Source organism: Aotus nancymaae, unplaced genomic scaffold, assembly GCF_030222135.1.
Source record: "Aotus nancymaae isolate 86718 unplaced genomic scaffold, 86718_ANA_hifiasm-v0.15.2.pri h1tg000003l, whole genome shotgun sequence".
In the NCBI taxonomy this organism is placed as follows: Eukaryota; Metazoa; Chordata; class Mammalia; order Primates; family Aotidae; genus Aotus; species Aotus nancymaae.
In genome coordinates this window covers 49,792,637-49,812,190 of record NW_026988414.1, presented here as the reverse complement: position 1 = coordinate 49,812,190, position 19,554 = coordinate 49,792,637, and the positions used below count along the sequence as shown (strand labels likewise).

At 39.0% G+C, this 19,554-nt stretch overlaps 1 protein-coding gene and 1 long non-coding RNA gene across 2 annotated transcripts; one reads left to right on the top strand and one right to left on the bottom strand.

The window, feature by feature from the left end:
- The first annotated feature begins 772 nt into the window (after nucleotides 1-772).
- Nucleotides 773-12,112, top strand: LOC110569230 (uncharacterized). Its single transcript, XR_010344238.1, has 4 exons — nucleotides 773-2,123; nucleotides 7,765-7,886; nucleotides 9,034-9,610; nucleotides 9,890-12,112. It is a non-coding gene; the product is annotated as an uncharacterized LOC110569230 (long non-coding RNA).
- Nucleotides 7,207-13,123, bottom strand: CDKN2B (cyclin dependent kinase inhibitor 2B). Its single transcript, XM_012450013.2, has 2 exons — nucleotides 12,618-13,123; nucleotides 7,207-10,091 (listed from the first exon to the last, which is right to left on the bottom strand). The coding sequence occupies exons 1-2, from the start codon at nucleotides 12,771-12,773 to the stop codon at nucleotides 9,831-9,833; spliced, it is 417 nt and encodes a 138-aa protein (XP_012305436.1). The 5' UTR covers nucleotides 12,774-13,123; the 3' UTR covers nucleotides 7,207-9,830.
- Nucleotides 13,124-19,554: the final 6,431 nt, after the last annotated feature.

The following is a 19,554-nucleotide window of genomic DNA, read 5'->3' as shown; positions in this document are numbered from 1 at the left end:
GGAACCACAGCGTGAGCCGACAGGGCCTTACAGACGTAAGGCTTGACCTTACGTCAACCCCCCGACCCCCCCTCCCCGCACCTTACACGGGAGGAAAGTGAGGCCTGCAAAGGCTGAGCCACCCACCTAAGGCAGTGCTGTAGCCTAGAGGAGCAGCAAACTTCTCCTTCCCCATCCCCCGCCCCATCACTTGACATTGCTGCCGAAGCTCTCTATCCAAACCCAAGACAAAACGGGGCCTTTTGGATGAAGTGCTATTTAGCGATCACTCTTACTTAGCCACTCTAAATATCTATTTAGATGTTTACAAGTAGACCTCACCAGTAGGTAGAATTCACTCAGAACTGACCCAACACCGTGCTTTGTGCCCGGGCCACTTGCCACCTGTCTGTCTAGCATGACTGCTCTTTCTCCTTCAGGTCTCTTCTGAAGTATCCCCCTCCTCAGAAATACTTCCTTTTCAGGCACCCTCATACCACTGTGATTTTTTCCTTTATAGCACTTAGGATGAAGAAGTTATCTTAGTTATGTATTTGTTTACTTGTTTGTTGTGTAGAATGTCAGCTCCATGGGAACCAGATCCTTCTTTGTGTCTTGCTCTGCACCTATGACACGCCGCCAGCATTTCCCTCCCCCCACCCCACCGGAACCCGGCCTCCGCCTCTGTAGAAGGGCATTCGGTTTAATGTCCTACAGAGGAAGGGCACTTTAGAAAGGGTTAGTTCATCCTGGAAGAAAAATGATGCCTGATGCCAGCATAGTGTCATTTAAAGGAGGAATGGGGTGGGGGCGGTGAAGAGTTTCTTGGGCCTAGACAATATGACTAGTTGTTCCAATAAAGCATGGTGGGGAGAGGAGAAAAGGCGCTTATTAAACATCTCTTGAAGTCGCTATTTCAGTCAGTTCTCCAGGGAAACAGAACCAATTGTGTGTGTGCCCACACACACATATGTATATGTATATACACACAGTCATGGGTTTGTTTAACAACAGGGATACATGCTCAGACATGTATCTTTAGGTGATTTCATTGTTGTGCATACACCATATACAGACCTACATGGTATGGTCTTTTATATCCCTAGGCTATATGGTATGGTCTATTGCTCCTAGGCTACAAACCTGTACAGCACGTTACTGTAGTGAATACTATAGGTAGTTGTAATAAATAGTTTTATATCTAAACATAGAAAAAGTAATATGTTGTGCTACAACTTTAGGACAGCTATGGCATCACTAGGGGATAGGAATTTTTCACCTCCATTATAATCCTGTGGGACACTACCAATATGTGGTCTGTGATTGACTGAAGCATCGTTATCCAGCACATGACTGTGTGTGTGTATATACAGTTTTACATATACATCGATTATATGTCTACACACACATATGAGGGGAGAGAGAGAAAGAGAGAGGAGACTTATTTTACGGAATTGTCTCAGGAGATGGCGGGGGTTGACAAATTAGAGACCCAGGGAAGAGTGGATGTTGCAAGTCTTGAATCTAAAGGCAATCTGGAGGCAGACTTTCTTTTTCCTTGAGAGACCTCAGTCATTTCTCTTAAGCTCTTCAACTGCTTGGATGAGGACCACCCATATCATTCAGGATAATCTTTTTAAAGTCTACTGACTTAAATGTTAATCACATCTAAAAATACCTCCACAGCAATATTTAGACTGGTGTTTGACTAAAGAACTGGATACCACAGCCTAGCCAAGTTGACAGGCAAAATTAACTATCATATTATCCCATCATGCCTGAGGGGTTCTCTGACCCTCAGTTTTCTGACGATCACATTTAAATTGAGGGATCTATCTTTATTTATTGGGCCCATATAGCTTAAAGTATAATCATTTTCTCTCCACAGGAACTTGCCGTAGGGATAATGGTAATTGGTTAGTTCAGAGGAATGCCATCTGAATAAGAGGATAATTATGTTGTAAGCTTTCTGTTCAAAAAAATGTAAATATTAAAATTTGAACATATACATTCTTTCTTGGTTTTCCCAGCCGCTGCCGCCCAACACCTTTTCTCTTTCAGATGCAGTATGCAGGGGAATTCTAAGTTTAGTATTAGTTCCAGCAAAATACAACAATGAAGATGACTCTCTAGCATAACAATGGGTATGTGGTATTCCAAAACTTTTGGAATTCGGAGTGTCTTTTGGCTATGTGCTCTTCAAAAAATTAGTAATGAAGAACTGGGCATGTACTTTCACTTACATTACTTATTTTATCCTCACAGTGGCCTTTCAAAAATTGGGATTATTACCCCTGTTTTACAGGTGGAAAGAATGAGGCCTAGATAGGCTCAAATCTTGAACACTTCATTGCCAGGAAAAGCCAGGGATGGAATCATCAGGTAGTCCTTTGGACTACAAGCCTTGTGCCCTTTCTTTTGTCCTTATGGCCAGAGTCAATAGGGAGTGAGTTATCAGTAGGTCACTTATGCAGACAGAATCACTGAATATTGGAACTTCCTTGGGTTCTCTTCTATTGGTCTAAAAAACTGAGTTAATTCTCTGAGTTTTTTTTTAACAGGGGCAAACAATTTTCTGTTTTAGATCAGCAAATCCATCCCATAGGCAGAGATAGGAGAGAAAAATCTTACTGAATATCCCTTGTCTTGTTCTCCTACCCCAACTTAATGTCCTGTGACACTAGCTTTATCCCTTAGGTAACTCTTGATTATCCAAATTTCCTAACAGTACACATGCTCAAACTCAAAACCCCAAAGTCATAAGAAAAAAGACACCATAAGCAAGATTAAAAAACAATTATTTGATCATAATGTCAAAAGATTAATTTCTAGACTATATAAATAATATAATCCAATAAAACAATCCAATAAAAAGGGCAAAGAATATAATAGTTTATAGTAGAATATGTGCAAATGGTCACAAATAAATGAAAAGATAATCTTACTTGTTAATAAACGTAAACAGAAACAATGGTATATAACCACAATTTTGACAAAAGGAAAAAAGACTGACAACTTTGACAGAGTTGTCAGGAAACAATCACTCTTACTATTACAACTTGGTATAATTGTTTTGAAAGGCAGCATCACAATGGTTATCAAAACTGTATGTATATATAGGTACCCTTTGACTCAGCTATTTTACTATTTTAAATATGTAAAGATGTAAAATAATGTATAGAAACATATATACACATACATAGTATATGTTATATATATTTCATATGTTACATGTTTGTGTTTGTATATATACTTATATACACCCTTTAACTCAGCAATTCTATGCCTACAACACACATATGAAATATATATAATACATATGTTTATATACACATATGTTCACACATATGTGTAAGTATGGGACAATATATACATATATATGTACACATATACACATACATATATATGCATTTTAAGCATGGATACATATATATGGATAGATTTTACACCCACAGACACATATAGAGATGTACCTTCACTAAAGCAATTTCACTCCTATATAAATTGCTACAGATAACTTGTATAAATATGTAGAAATGTTTCTTTATAGCAGTGTGTATTAGCATAAAAAAAGTGCAAGAAAGAGAGAAATGATTGACATACTTGAGAGGAGACCAATGTTTTTTTTTTTTTAGTTAGGCCTCATTCATAAAATACAAAACTGTGCAGCCATAAAAAAATAATGAAGTACATCTATCTGCACTGACAATGGAAGTTGTCAAAGAGCTATTGCTAATTAAAGAAAGCAAATGACAGAATAATGTGATCCCATTCATGTTTTCCAAATGTGCGTGCTGTGGGAGAGATGTTTGCAATTATATGCACTTATGTTTCTACAAGGATAATTAAATATTTGTAATAGGGGTTACCTTTGGGTAGTAAGAGTGAGGGTGGGAAAGTTTCAGATTTTTGCTTACTACTTTTTGCTTTCTGGACTGTTGGAAAGTTTACTGTGAGCAAGAATTATTGAATAACAACTATAGGAATGTTGGGGCTCAAACCTAGAGATTCTAATTTTGTAGACCTGGAGCTGATCAGCCAGTCTAAATTTTAAAACATCCCCATGGGTAATTCTGACATAGAGCCAGGGTTGAGAACCAAGTTTTTTAAGTGGAAGGGGTTTTAAACTTGTTGCCCTCAAATGACTGCAGAGGCAAACACCATTCTTGTGTAGACATAAGACATACTTGGGAGCAAATGTGGAATAAAGTGTTATGCTTCCCTAGAAAGGGGATGACCTTGAATCTTTCTGTTTATGGTGGTATTTAAACATATTAGAAACTACTAGTTTTGTAATAGGCTTATTGTGATAAGTCTAAATATCAAAGGCAGTCCAGAAATTAGCAAGTAATAGAGAATGATCAAATGTTTTTCAGGCAATAGTATAGGTGACACTTCAGCAGGAGATTCACAGAACGATGAAAGGGTACCTCTGTGCCCTAGGAAAAGTGATAGAGCTTAGAAATTCATAACTCAGATGGAATGAGGAGTCATTCCGTATACATCTTTCCAACAGTCACCCTCCAGAAGAAAACTCTGTTGACAATCATCTGCTGACTTGTCTGTGAGTTTGTAAACAGAATAAACTGTTTCTTGTTTTATGTTTATGTATTATTGATTATAAATATATTCTAAAATATATAATAAACAATAACATTATTTGCAGCTTAATTAAATAAAAAAATGCAATTATTTATACTAAGAGAAGAGAGAAACCTGAAGAACAATGGATAATCCTTACATATTTGATTTGGGATTATATTGAGAGCCACCTAAATATCAAACACTCATTCTTGGTCCTGACTCCTACTCTGTTACCCATAGCTCAGTACCTAGTAACTGGTGCAGAAAAAAGTGTAATGGAATTATGAGGAAGACCCAGTTTTTAGCCAAGACTAAAAGTTTTTAGCTAAGGAGATGGAAGAATTTGTGCACAGATAGAAGATAGATGGGAATTTGTTTAAAATAGAATGGAGACCCAGAGGTCACGTAAGACAAGATTCTCAGAGAGCATTGATAATGAAAGGATAGATAGATTATGCATTTGGGGAGGAGGCCAAATATAAGAAATAAGACCTGGTTTACTTACTGTAATTGGTCTTAAAGTTTTGAGTGGAACTCTGTTGTAAAATATTTTCTGTGCCAGTGCTGACTCCATTTATCTACTGGAAGTCTAATGCCAGGGGCTTCTGAGTGGGAAGTGGATTAATAGGTGGTTGGGGGTCCTTGGTAAACTTCTAGTGTAATGTGGATCGCTGTGAGGTAGTCAGCATGTCATCCTAATACATTGTTCTTAGTTCTATTTCCAGCAAAATCTTAGTTTTACATTTATTCACACCTCAAATTAGTAAGTCAGGCTTGGTGCTTTTTGACTCATACATTAATTTACATTACTGCTCTTAATGTACAGTACGTGCCAGTTACATATTAATTAGCAGCACCAGTGTTAGTTCAAATTTTCTTTTATTATGTAATTAACAGGGTCTATATGTAAAAGTTACTGTGTTTCTGTAAAATGAAGTATTTTTTTTTCCTTATGCAAGGGATGACATTAAAATCTTCTGAGTAAGAAATTTAAGAGGCAAGAAAGGAGTAATTTCATTTGGATAGATGAAATGGAGAAAAGTTTTATAGAAACTTTTCAGCTATGAAGGATAGTAGTAGAGATGTTACATGAGTTTGCACTCATATATCAAATTAGTTAAAGAACCATTGTGGGACTCTAGGTCTTCTATCTTCCAGTTGAGTCCTGGTTTCCCTTTCCTTCATTCCCTCTTTCTTTCCTGTCATTATAAATAGACTAGGAAGATATTGAAAGTATTGAGGCTCAACTGTTGCTCCTTCAAATAATTTACTAAAATTAAAATTTTCTTATTTTCATATATTTGTGATTGTGTATCTAGTTATCTATTTGTAGCTTAGTAATTGGACACTGTGAATTACACCAACCTAAGCATTTTTCTCCAAGTTTTCATCAAATAACTTAACAGTTCCTGTTAATACTGAAAATCTAGTAAATGTGTCAGAATTTGGTTATGATTAGTTGCTGAAATAAAACATGAGAGCAGACCTCACTGTACTTTAGAAGATACTGGCTTTCACATTTGCCCCAGAAGGCAGTTCACAAGAGTGCTTCTTCAGATAATGTTTCTAAGTTTTGCAGAGCATTAATTCTACTTGCTCAGTTTTTGATAGAGTGGCAGTGTATTGAACATTGTAAAAATTATGCCCTATGATTAAAAAATCCATCTCTGGTAAAGCATAAAAAGAAAATGAGCATACGTTTCACCATTTAAAATAATTGAGGGAGTAATTATAGAGTCAACAAAAAGAGAAATAGAACCCTATTGACTATTACATATCAATGCACACACTGTGTTTTTAATATTTCCAAACAAAGGAGGGCATCGTAGAATCTCAATGTAAGTGTAAATGAAATCAGTTGTATACATTTGTTGAAGGGCAGTTACCTAGCTTCATAAGATAAATTATCTGGCTCTAGACACTATATTGTGCTTGCCATACTAGGTAAATAAAGTATCATGAAAGCATTCCTAAGTATACATTTTCCCAGAGTTGTTTGAGGTTTTATCAGTCTCAAGCTCTCCTTTTGAATCTGTTTCATTCCTTAGTTCTGAAATTACTAATTTTAACCATTTAAAGCATGGGAAATTTTACATAGATTTTGCTTTCATAGCAAAACACCCTTAAAAAATTCATCTATTTTGGTGAAAAAGAAAAGACAAAAATGAAGCCAAATGAATATTATTAAATTTCTAAATTTATTTAACTTTCCAGATCTTCTTGGAATAAATGTCAGGTAGTAGAATTTGTACAAACCTTGATAATGTCTTAGACTTAGATATAGAACTTAACAGGTATATTTAATTTTCTGTAGTTCCACAATGGAGCCAGAAACAGGAGTCATAAAAATAGTAACTATGTGTTTTTGCATGTATCCTTCAAAGTGAAATCCTTAACAAATTTAACAGTATGTATTTCTTCAGGCTGTTGATGAAACAGCTAAACCTGTCTGCCAGGTGGCTTCAAAAATGGAATTAATTTTTACATGGCATTAATAAGTTACTATTTCAGTACAACCAGGTGGTAACTGATACCCAATAATGTTTTAGGTTTGCTTTATACCAAAAAAAAAAAAAAAAAGAGAGAAAAGAAAGAAAGAAAAAAGTAACAAAAAACAGTGTAATATAGTGCTATGTAATCTACAATAACTTTTTTTTTTTTTAGTTTCTCTTAATATCAGGTTGTCATTAGGAAAGATTCCACAAGTTATGGAATCTTTCTAGAAATGAAGTAACATGTTTCATATCTAATTCAAGGGATAATTTTTCATGACCCAGTATCATGCAACTAGCAAATTTAAACATCTTGGAATTTAAGACATAGAGGTCAAATTAAGGGATTTTATAAATCAAATGGGAGATTTTAAATTATCAATTGACTTCTTTCATACAGAATGTTTTCTAGTAATTGTAAAATACTACAACTTTAAAAATATTATTCTTGTAGCCCATAATATTGAGTGCTTAAGTGATAACTAGAATCATACTTTCTGTCCCTGTGTGTGCTTTAATTTGAAAATGGAAGTTCCATTATCTTTGTTCCAAAACTTTGGGTTTTTACAGGTGTTTTTTTGTGGGCTATTCTCCATGTTGTTGACATTTTAAAATAGATTTGAAACAAGCTGTTTGTATTTACCATAAGTTAGAGAAAGAAAGCCTCCTTAGGAACTACATTGTGTATTTCTGTTTTTTTTTTCTTAAGTTATCTTCATGTGTATCATTAATGATTTTGGAGGACACGCTGGTGCAATGGGAAGAAAAGCAAGACAACCATAATAGGCACGTACTTTTTGCATCCATGGAATGAATATCTTCTGACCTTTGGCAAGTTATTTGATATTTCTTTACCTCATTGTCTTCATCTGGGAAACAATACCTATCTCTCAGGTTTAAGAATTAAATGAACAAATATATTTTAATGTATGCCTGGTACAGATTATATGTCAATAAACATATCCTTTCCCCAGTGACATATGCTCTGATTCTCAACTAACTTTCTGCAGAAATATGTTCATTTTGTGAACAGGAATTGGTAGAACAGTGAAGAGTTGTGTGTTTAGGCTCAAAGGTACTCTTTCTTACAAGTCTCTACTCTCAAATTGCTTTTTTCTGTTTCTTTTTGCCTCTTTTAAATGTGTAGTAGAATGGGCATTCAGAAGCATAATACATGTATAAATTTTATGTTTAATTTTCTATGGCATATATAAGCAGTTTTTATAAATTGTTGGTATTGCTTATAAATAATTATTACAAATGTTGAGATAAGGGAACCCCTGTGAACCTTTAACATTTCTCAGGAGTTAGTGGTAAATCCATGAACATGTATTTTTAAACCAAATTACCCACCTCTTGGAGTTCAGTCTGTTAATTCTTTATTAAAGCAGTGAAGTATCAGTTTTTTCCAATGATGTAATAAGCAACACTGGAAATTAAATCCCAAAGCAGTACATCTTTAGTTTGTTCAGTAAATAGTAGGACATCCCACAAGCTATCATATATTTACAACAGTTTTTATACTTAATCTATTTTTTTCAGCAGTCTTTTGGGAAATATCCCAAGATAATTTACTACTTAAGTGCATCTATCTTCTAAAAGACATTTGGAATATTTCTTAGTCCGACCTCTGCACTCTGAGCCACTCTATAAAGGAAACAATCAGAAAAATTTAACAAAGAAATAAATAGGTTAAGGAGAAAGCAATCTAGGCGTTTGCACAGAGGTTGCTACAGTGCCATGGCTACATTTAAGAGCTGTAGTTCTTCCTCACATTTTAACTGAGAGCCACTAGTTATAATGTTATTTAAAATCTCCCCATTAAATAAGACAGTTACTGAACAACTAAAAAATACAACATATCACAAAAGCAAAAAGTAGCAATTCATGCGCGCGCACGCTTGTGTGTAAGAAACAAAACGTTACACTTAACCGTTACAATTGCTCACATGCCACTTCACCATCTCATCCTGCGCAGTTTGCTTCCGGAACGCCGCGGTAATCTCTCCTCAGTGCAGTAAGAACGAAGGCCAACACCCTCTGCAAAGGTGTTCTGCAGCATCGAGGTCCAGGGATTTTAGGACGACGACGATTTTTGGGGGGAGATCTGCCGTCGCTTGCACGTCCTCTCTTACCCCTCTGCTATCTGGTGGAGCTGGGCGCGGGTCCCCAGGGCTTTCAGAGAGTGTGGTTTCCGCTCTGGACTTGCCAAGCGGCCAAACTAAAGCACCGAGCACTTACTGAAGCCCACCTCAGCCCTCGTCCACTTTGTCCTCAGTCTTCAGGTTTTCTTTTTTCCCGCTAGGGCCTAACCTGTGGGTTCACCAGAACTCCTCAGCAGACAGTGGGGTGAACGCATTGACTGCCCCCACCCAAATGCCAATCACTACTGTCTTCCACTCGGCGCTGGAGTCATCCATTGGAAGATTAGTAGCCACCAGGGTTGGTCAAGGATTTCATATGCAATTTCCCTGAGAAAACCCTGAAAGCAAACGACACCTGAACTTCACACACTCCTAAATATCACTGGAAATCCGCCTGTGTTTGGCTTCACGGTGAGTGTCGAGGGCCGGATCCAGACCAAAAAAAAAAAAAAAAAAAAAAGGTATGGAAGGTTATTTCCGGTCGGCTCCCCCTTCCTGCGAGTCTCAGACAGCTTGTAGATTTACAGGCTTCCTGCTGCTCCCCTTTTGCAGCCTTCATCTAATTCGGTGGGTGGGGGTGGGGAATTGGGGAGGAAAATAAAGTCGTTGTGGGCGGCTGGGGAACCCAGCGTCAGTCCCCCGCAGCCGCACGCAGGTACCCTGCAACATCGCAGTGGCCCCTCTCCTCAGCCAGGTCCAAGGGAAGACGGCCCCAGGCATCGCGCACGTCCAGCCGCGCCCCTGCCCGGTGCAGCATCACCAGCGTGTCCAGGAAGCCCTCCCGGGCAGCATCGTGCACCGGTCGGGTGAGAGTGGCAGGGTCCGCACAGTTGGGCTCGGCACCGTGGAGCAGCAGCAGCTCTGCCACGCGGGCACAGCCCATCATCATGACCTGCCAGAGAGAGCACAGTGGTCAGAGCCAGAGTGGAGTCAGGTGTGGTAGGTGCCGGTCAGGGTGAGGTGGGCGGAGCCATTTAAACAAACACCTATTTGTGAAGTATCCACCCAGTGCAGAGGTGTTCGGGTCTCTGGTGTCTGGTGTTTCTTCATTTGCAGATGCAATCTGCTTTCCCACCCCACCTTCAGGTTTTACTCTACTCAGTACAAATTAAATGCCATTTTATTCTCTAAACGTGCAGAGACAAGAAAGTTGATGGTAAAGTGATGATCGTCATTGTGGAAAACAAATCTTGATTTCCATCGGAACATGGGAATCTATTTTGTTAAATGATTTATAGGCACAGTTACATTTATTTGGCTTTTAAAGTTTTAAATTATTTGCCTTGCTGACCCCTCCTCCATAATCTAGGTCTCAAAAGATTTACTAGGAAGCCAATTACTGTTTGTTAGAAGTTGGGAGTAATGGTTTAGGGGAGAAAATAAACCACTACGTTTTTAAAAAAGTTTAGTTCTCCGCAAATCCTGCGTGGAAGGCTTTTATCTTGTGTCTGTGTTCATAAACAGATTGTAGTGTGATAATTTGAGCCAAAGTTGGAGATTAGAAGGGAAAAGTAAATTAAATCATGCAAAATCTTATAAAACTGTGAGAACAAATGATTTTTCTTAAACAGTTCATTTTAAATTTAGTGTAATATATTTAATGTAATGTAAAACTAACAATATATGTATATACTATAGGATTTTATAATACCTAAGATTTTATAACGTTAAATAGTAAATATTTTGCTATATAAAAAGAGCTTGGGCCAGGTGCTGTAGGCCTGTAATCCCAGCACTTTAGGAGGTGGAAGCAGGCAGATCACCTGAGGTCAGGAGTTGGAGACCAGCCTGGCCAACACGGTGAAATCCTGTCTCTACTACAAAAAGAAAAAGAAAAAAAAAATTAGCTGGGAGTGGTGGGGTCTGCCTACAGCCCCCAAAACTCGGGAGGCTGAAGCAGGCACTTGAACCTTGGAAGCTGAGGTTGCAGTGAGCTGAGATCGTACCACTGCACTCCACCCTGCCCAACAGAGTGAGGCCCGTCTCAAAAAAATAAAAAATAAAATAAAAGAGCTTGGATGTTAGTAGTCAATCAGGATGATGCATAACTTAGAAAAAGTGTTTTGCAGTAGTAATCCTGTAGCAGCCATTTGTGTACATGAACATTATGAAAACATATGCTGACATATTTTAAGTTAATTATAAGACAGTTTTTGGTAACTAAATGTCCCAAATCAAGTTATGGGTTTGTGTACTTTAAAATATACCATTTAATTGAAAGGCAGTATACTTCTCATGTTTTGTTTGCTTGTTTCATTAATATAAGGAATGTTCATTTCCTCCCTTGAAGACCATGATAAGTTATTTTTACTAGCGATGTAAGGGTATTTTACATAGAAAACAGAAGGGAAAATAGCTGTTCTTAGTATTTCAGAAAATGGTGAATTATATATATATAACTTGTTTTTATAACTATTAATAGAGTTTTGTTTTTAAGAACCACTTTACAATATTTTTGCTCCTTTAAAATATCCCTTATTTGTTATACCACTATTCTAAGAATTCAAAAGAAATTGACACTTCTTTAAAATCTACACTGTTAACAAGATCCCTTAGTATTAGCTTAGTTTTGGAGGGTGATAGTGAGGTGAATACTGAATATGACCAATAGCCAACGGTAAAGTACAAAAGTGTTGTCCTAAGATTGTAAAAGATATTAAAAATATCAGTACTAATTAAAGCAGGATTCGTAAACATTGAATACAAGTACTTTAACAATGAAGATAAAGATACATTATTTATGAAGACCCTTTGCCAATCAAAAAGGACCTAACAGTTGCTGCAGGAATATTTTTGTAATCTGGGCACTGAGTATGATAATTGAATGAAAAATCTATAGAACTATGTGTATATATTTTTCTCTTATGCATCACTTATAAGACATTGCTAACATTAAAAGAACTAAGTACTGTGGTTGAGGAATCCAGTCTCATTCCTTTGAATTCAATTAATCTTTATGAGAAAACAATACAACAGATTTCATATAGTAGCTTAAAAGTTTACATTGAATTTTTTTCCATGTACTATGATTTTGTAGAATTCCTTAAATCCAATCCAGAATGTATAACTTAGTTTACTTATTTGTATCGTTGAAAGCAGGCAGACAAGATAGTCTTCCTCCCCAAATAAACTTTCCTTTTCTCCTTTTTTCCCCAATTCAATCTATTCCTTGCATCTCTGACCATGAGATGGCAGAAAACCATTTTTTAAAGAAAAGCTGAAACAGTGGGTTTTTCAATCTCTCTCTTTAGGATTTTTGTTGGGTAAAAGCCTGTTTTACGCCTGGGCTGCACACCTCCGGCCAAAGGAGACTGCTGTGTAAGTCTACACCGGCGATCTTGGTTCCAGCCCCGACCCGCCGAGGCCGCGCCCCGCGTTTGCGCGCCCCCTGCCGGCGAGGCCCCGGGGCCCCAGCTACCTGGATTGCGCGCCTCCCAAAGCGGTTGACTCCGTTGGGATCCGCGCCGGCCTCCAGGAGCTGTCGCACCTTCTCCACTTGTCCCCGCGCCGCGGCGCTGGCCAGGCCCTCATCGCTGCCGCCCCCACTGGGCATGCCCTTGTTCTCCTCGCGCATTCCGCAGCCCCCAGACGCGCAGCGGCCCGGATAATCCACCGTGGGCCGTAAACTTAACGACACTCCTCCCTTCTTTCCCACGCCGCTCCGGCGCACTGTTTTCTTCCTGGGAGAGCCGGACTCAGCTTCATTCCCCTCCGCCGTCCATCTGCGGCTTGGGGCCCCGTGCAATGGCAGAGCGGCGGATATTAGCTCCGGGCTTTTCCTGGCGCCCAAGAACCAGCCCGCGCGACTGGATTGCTTCTGGGAAAAAGCGCGTCGCGCGGCCGCAGCCGAGCTCAAAGCGGCTCTGGCCGCAGGGTGCGGACGCGTCGCGGAGTCCTCACTGCCCCGCCTTGCTCTGGCAGAGTGGGGAGCCAGCCGGCAAAGAATTCGGTTTTCAGCTGGGCCAAGGGGCCTGCCCCTCCCCACCCCCTTAGGCTCCGCCCCCTGCCCGCCTGCTCGCGGGGAGGCCAGGCCCGGCCGACGCGTCACGGCGGCGGGGAAGCCCGCCCAAAGGTGCTGGGACGCATGCGCCAGAGACTGGGCCCGGGAGCCGCCGGGACGCCGGCTGCACGGCTGGCTGGATGTCAAATAAAGCCAAGGCTAAGCTTTTGGGAATGTTGACCCACTGCCCTCAGCTTCTAATTCCCAGTGGGCGGAGCAGAGGACTTCTGTTCCTTCAGCCTTAGGCCAGTTGGTTTCACTGGGGAGACGTTGGTGGCTCCCTTGTGGCCGAGAGAAAGGCACTGAAAATAATTCCGTCTTTCTTAGGACGTCTGAAAGCGACAGCTCTGCACCTGTCATACAAGTTAAATTCATCCCAGGCAGTACACGAACTTCGTAAGTTTCATATCTTGTGTCAACCTTAGCAATTTTCTTTTGGACGTGTCTTCCTATTTGAATTAGTCAACCATAAAAATAGAGAAAAATCCTAATAATCCTGTTTTGCATGTGCCTTTAAATTCTTTCCATCTTTGCATTATGGATATAACCCTCAAAAAAGAAAAAAAAAAAACTAGTTAGAGATTGAGAATGGCAACCTGGAACACATAAGACAAAAAAATATTTATACTTTAAGAATCTGAGATCCCAGTTTCATCATATTTGTACAGTAAATCTTTGTTTGCACTCTTACCTGTTTAAACTCACTTTGTCAAGCATTTAATTTTTTATTTATCGTGAGTAGTAAAGGAAATTTATGCAGTAATAATGAAACATAATAAGAGAGGGGTGTGGTGCTGGGCCTGTCATTAAACAGGCTGAACCTGTTATTAAATTCTCTTCTGAAGATTTAAATGCCAAGTGCTTTTTTTCCCTTTCTAATCTTCCTAGGTGAGTTTGAATCAACATTTATTACTTTATTTAAAAAACTTCAGCTGATGCTACATTGACTAGGAAGAAAACCACAAATTATGGATTTGTTGCCTAAAAACTTTGCTGAGGAACTACACAAGTGAACCTCTCCTTAGAGTCAACAATTTTTATCTACAGAATCATTTTGGTTCAGAGTGCTGAGGAAGACAAAAGTTTTAAAAGGAGGGCAATTGGTTGTATATTGCAAAATGAGAGTCTCCACCTGTTTCTTCTAAGATACCTCAGCTCTGACTCCTCATCCCCCAAATCTCTGTAGAATGAGAGAAAGCTTTCTTTTAAAGGCAGTGGTGCCCATGGAAGTGGTGGTTAGGGCTGAAAATCTGACAAAGCCTCAACAGAGCTGAAATCTACCTGGACAGGGAAGGGAACTGCTTAACATTAATAACAATTTCTTTGTCTTTCCCATCCAACCTCCATTTCCTAGTCTTCAGTTTCTTAATTCCTCTACCTTTCACTTTTATTCAAACTTCCATTTTTATCTGTAAAAATGCCCTTTTATTTGTTGATGGCCACTCCATTTTTAGATTTGACTAGAGGAACCAAAGTCTACTTCTGGGTGAAACACATGGACAGATTGTTTTTGTCTAGGGAATCAGTCCCCATGCATAGTGTATTGGGGATAATAGATGTGTAGGTAGAATAGGAGAAAGAGGAGGAAAGATGGGCAGTGGGAAGCAGGAGCCTTTAAAATGAATGACATTGGTTCTTTACCATTCACCCTGAGGGGCCAAGCCACTAGACTGGTGTGGTGGATGTGGTGGCAAAGACAGTCCAGAATGTCTTCATCAGAAAAGGCTATGTACTCCAAAATGTAGTGCACAGTTAAATGCAACAAGGAAGGTTGCCTTTTTGTTATTGGGATCTTGTCTCTCATAGATACAGTTATTCAGTTTAGTTCAAAGTAAGTAATGCAGTATGTCCTATATTCTAGAAGTTCAAAGTTGAATAAGACATGAGTCTTCACTTTTAAGAAAGTCTATAGTGGCACTAGAAACTAATAAATAGTTTCAATTTAATGTATTTAAAGTTACTTTACTGAAATATATCTACAAGTTGCTTTGGAAGTAAGGAAGACTGGGACCTAATTTAGGGTGAGGGTGCAAGGAAAGTTTCTAAGAGGAGGTGCCAATCGAAGAGAGTTTTCAAAGGATGCATCAGAAATGAATGTTTCTAGAGGCTGGGTTCAGTGGCTCATGCGTGTAATCCCAGCACTTTGTGAGATCGAAGTGTCTGGATCTGGATCGCTTGAGCTCAGGAGTTTGAGACCAGCCTGAGCAACATAGCGAAACCCTGTCTCTACTAAAAACACAAAAGTTAGCTGGGCGTGGTAGTGCACGCCTGTAATCCCAGCTGCTCAGGAGGCTGAGGCAGGAGAATCGCTTGAACTCAGGAGGCGGAGGTTACAGTGAGCTGAGATCGCACCACTACACTCCAGCCTGGGTGACAGAGTGAAACTCGGTCTCAAAAAAGAAAAATGTTTCCTATGCTCTTGCTTTGACCTTTGAGTTTCTCTGAAACTTGTCAAAAAAATTAGGACAAGATAGGCTGAGCGAATTCCTGAGCCATTTTCTTAGGTGGTAAATGTGTCCGAAAAATGAAAACTATTTGTAGTTGATAGGAAAATAGAAGATAATGTTCTTCTTTGACGGGAGCACAATGAATGGTGATAGGGAGAGAACCAATGGGTAAGGATAATGACGAGACAGATGTGTGAGCTTCGCTAAGCAAGTCGGCTGAAAAACAACTTTGGATAGGGAAAATGGTGCCGGGGGCCTTCGCGCGCTGACTAGCACCACGGACAGCGCTTTGCTTGTACTCATACGCCTGGGTGGTCCTAACCTGCTCCAGACAGAATTCTAAAGCTTCAAACTTGATCTTCCAAAGCTCCTTTTCTCCATCAAATAGAAAGGACATTATGAAAGCTCAATGGATTTCTTTGAAAAACCAACCCGTTCAACCTGGTTTCCAAATATGATTAGATTTTATCTAATATTCCCTGTATAAAGAATATCATATGGTCTGTATTTAGAAGAAGAGAAATACCACTTACTGTGTACTCTGTCCCAAGTGCTTTACAACTGTTCTCTCCTTCCTTCCTTCCTTCCCTTCTTTCTTTTTGACAGTCTTGCTCTGTTGCCCAGGCTGGAGTGCAGTACAGTGGCGCGATCTTGGCTCACTGCAAACTGCCCCCGGGTTCAAGTTATTCTCCTGCCTCAGCCTCCTGAGTAGCTGGGATCACAGGCGCAGCCACCACACCCAGCTAATTTTTGTATTTTTAGTAGAGACGGGGTTTCACCATATTGGCCAGGCTTACCTCGTGATCTGCCCGACCCAGACTCCCGAAGTGTTGGGATTACAGGCGTGAGCCACTGCGCCTGGCCTGTTGTTTCATTTAACACTCATAAAACTCCTTGTGGAATGTGTCCATATTTCAATTTTACAGACAAGCCAAAAGGATCAGAGCAGTTGAGTGACTTGTATACTAGCTAATCATTATTGGAGATGGGTATGACTTGTGCAACTTCAGAGTCTTTTTACCCTTTATACTACATAGTGTTTTTAGCAGCTGTCATGGTAGGCTTAACTGGAAAAAAAGTAATAAACTAACTTATAATTATTTTTCAGTCTACACTGTATTTTCCAGATGGCTTACCTCACAGCACACCCTTAATAGACTTCAAAGATGACACTTCACATGTAATACAATAGCATATTTGTCTTGGACAATAGAGTGAGATTATGAAACATTTTACCTCTCTTTGAAACCCAGCTGTCTCTAGGGTGAAACACAATCTGTTGTTAATGCTTTAAACACATTTAAAAGATGAGGTGGATGGGAACATAGTGGGCAGGTGAAACTTGGAATTGTCAGAGCCATGCCTTTTAATATGGTGAATAATTTATAAGTGAGAAGAAAAAGCTAACGGTAAATTGGCTTAGAATTTTGGAGGTCAGTGGAAGGAAATGAGTAGTATCTCTTCCAATGTTGCACATAACTCAGATCACTAGTAATAATATTTTTATATTCTAGTTGGTGAAACTGTCTGTATATGACCTCTCTAAAAATGTATGAATAGAACTAGTTGACTGGCTAAAAGAAACAGTGACCTAACCTTGCCCTCATTTGTGTGCTCTTTTGCATATTGTTAGGTTTAAGAAAGTATTTCTAAGTGAGAAGAGAAGGAAATTTATAATCACTTTGGGGCACTTTTCAAATTTTATATGACCTACCTTCCCACCAGGAGGTTTGATTTTCTCCATTTTATGAGTTGGGAATTATTGCTCCATGATCCACAGTATATCCACTTCTATATTCCCAGGTGTTTTTCAAGATTAATTAAATGGTAGACTTATTCATCATTTTAGCATCTGTATCAGTTTTCCAGGACTACCATAACAAAATACCACAGACTGAGTGGCTTAAACAACAGATACTTATTTTCTTAGAGTTTTAACTTCTCCTGAGGCCCCTCTTCTTGACTTACAGATGGCCATCCTGCTGCTGCCTCTTCACATAGTCATCCGTGTGCACATATGCCCCTGAGTCTCTTTTGTGTGTCCTAATTTCCTCCTCTTTTAAGGACACCAGTCAGATTGGATTAGGGCCCACCCCAATGGCCTTATTTTAACTTAGTCACTTCTTTAATGGCCATATTTTCAAATGGCCATATGGTCACATTGTGAGTATTGGGATTAGGACTTTAACATAATAATTTTGAGGCAACAATTCAGCCCATAACAGCATCTTAATTTTTACGCATTTTACTTTTCATTTCTCTTAAAACTGTTGTTAATAATTTATTCATTTGAATAAGGATTAAAATAAGGCTAGCACATTGAAATTGGCTGAAATTGCTACCAGTCTGTTGTATCTCTCTCTCCCTCTTTTTTTCTTTAAGGGGCAGGTTACACCTTGTTGGCCAAGCTGGAGTGCAGTACCATGAGCAAGGGTCACTGCCACCTTGAACTCCTGGGCTGAAGGGATCCTCCTGCCTCAGCCTCCAAAGTAGCTGAGACTACAGGTGTTGGCCACCATGACTGGCTAATATTTTTACTTTTTGGTACAGATGAAGTCTTGCCATCTGGCCTAGGCTGGTCTTAAACTCCTAGGCTCAAGCAGTTCTTTTACCTCAGCCTCCCAAAGTGCTGGGATTACAGGCATGAACCACTGTACCTGGCCTCTTGTTTCCTCTTAATCTACAGTTTCCCCTTTTTGCCTTCTTTTTTTTCTTTCAGTTTATTTCTTGCAGAAATTGGCTTTTTCTGTAGTTTCCTAAAGTTTGGATTTTGCTGAATGCTTCTTTATGATGACACTTAACATTTTTCTTTGTCATTTGTATTTCTCATAATTTATTATTTAAGCCTAGAGTCTGGATGTGATTCAGGTTTGATATTTTGGCAAAAATATTTAATAAGTGGTATCATATACTTTCACCAAGAGACATGTAATATGGTTGTCTCTTTCTGTGATTCTAGCAGCCATGGATAATTATTTCATAGATCTATTATTTTCTTGGGGATGGCAAAATGGTGATATTCTAATTTTACTATCCTTTCCTTCATTTACTAGCTAGAATATTTTTTAAAATTATTTATTTATTTATTCATTCATTCTTTTATTATTTTTTGAGACAGAGTCTCACATTGTCACCCAGCGACAGTGGAGTGCAGTGGTGTGATCATAGTTCACTACAATCTGCAACTCCCAGGCTCAAGTAATCCTCCCACCTCAGCTTCCCCAATAGCTGGGACTACAGGCACACACTACTTGGCTAATTTTTAAAATTTTTTTGTAGAGATGAGGATCTTGCTTTTTTGACAGGCTGGTCTCAAACTCCTGGGCTCAAGTGGTTCTTTGCTTCAGCCTCCCAAATTCTTGGGATTATAGACATAGGCCACTGTGCCTGGCCTGGAATATTTCTATATAGAAAGTTCTCATCATTATCTACTTGGTTGCTTTCAGGTATATATAAGAAAGACAGAATAAACACTAGATTTTGAAATGTATTTATAAATTTTCAGAATAATGAGTTGAGTCTCTAGCATCTTTCAAAGGTGACTAATAATTAAAAAATGATTATTATAAGCCTATAGATTTAAACATAATTGGTATGTTACAACCCATTATAATTATTATCCCTGTTGATGATGAAATCCTATCTTGGCCAATGGGAGGCTGTGCAAATTGATTACTGGGTGTTTTTGACATGGAACCATTAGTCTTTGACAAAATCTTTGATTTCTGGTATAACAATGTGTTCCAGTTTTACCTTATACACTTCCAGTCCTGTACATAATATTAACTATGTTTCAAAGAAGTACTGATTTTATTTTATTTATTTATTTATTTATTTTTTTGAGACGGAGTTTTGCTCTTGTTACCCAGGCTGGAGTGCAATGGCGCGATCTCAGCTCACTGCAACCT

Bases quoted from the DNA above. Each gene is read 5' to 3' on its own strand.
- CDKN2B (XM_012450013.2), bottom strand. From the start codon at position 12,773: ATGCGCGAGGAGAACAAGGGCATGCCCAGTGGGGGCGGCAGCGATGAG. The intron at 10,092-12,617 runs GTAGCTGGGGCC...TCTCTCTGGCAG, and splicing joins TTGGGAGGCGCGCAATCCAG to GTCATGATGATGGGCTGTGC.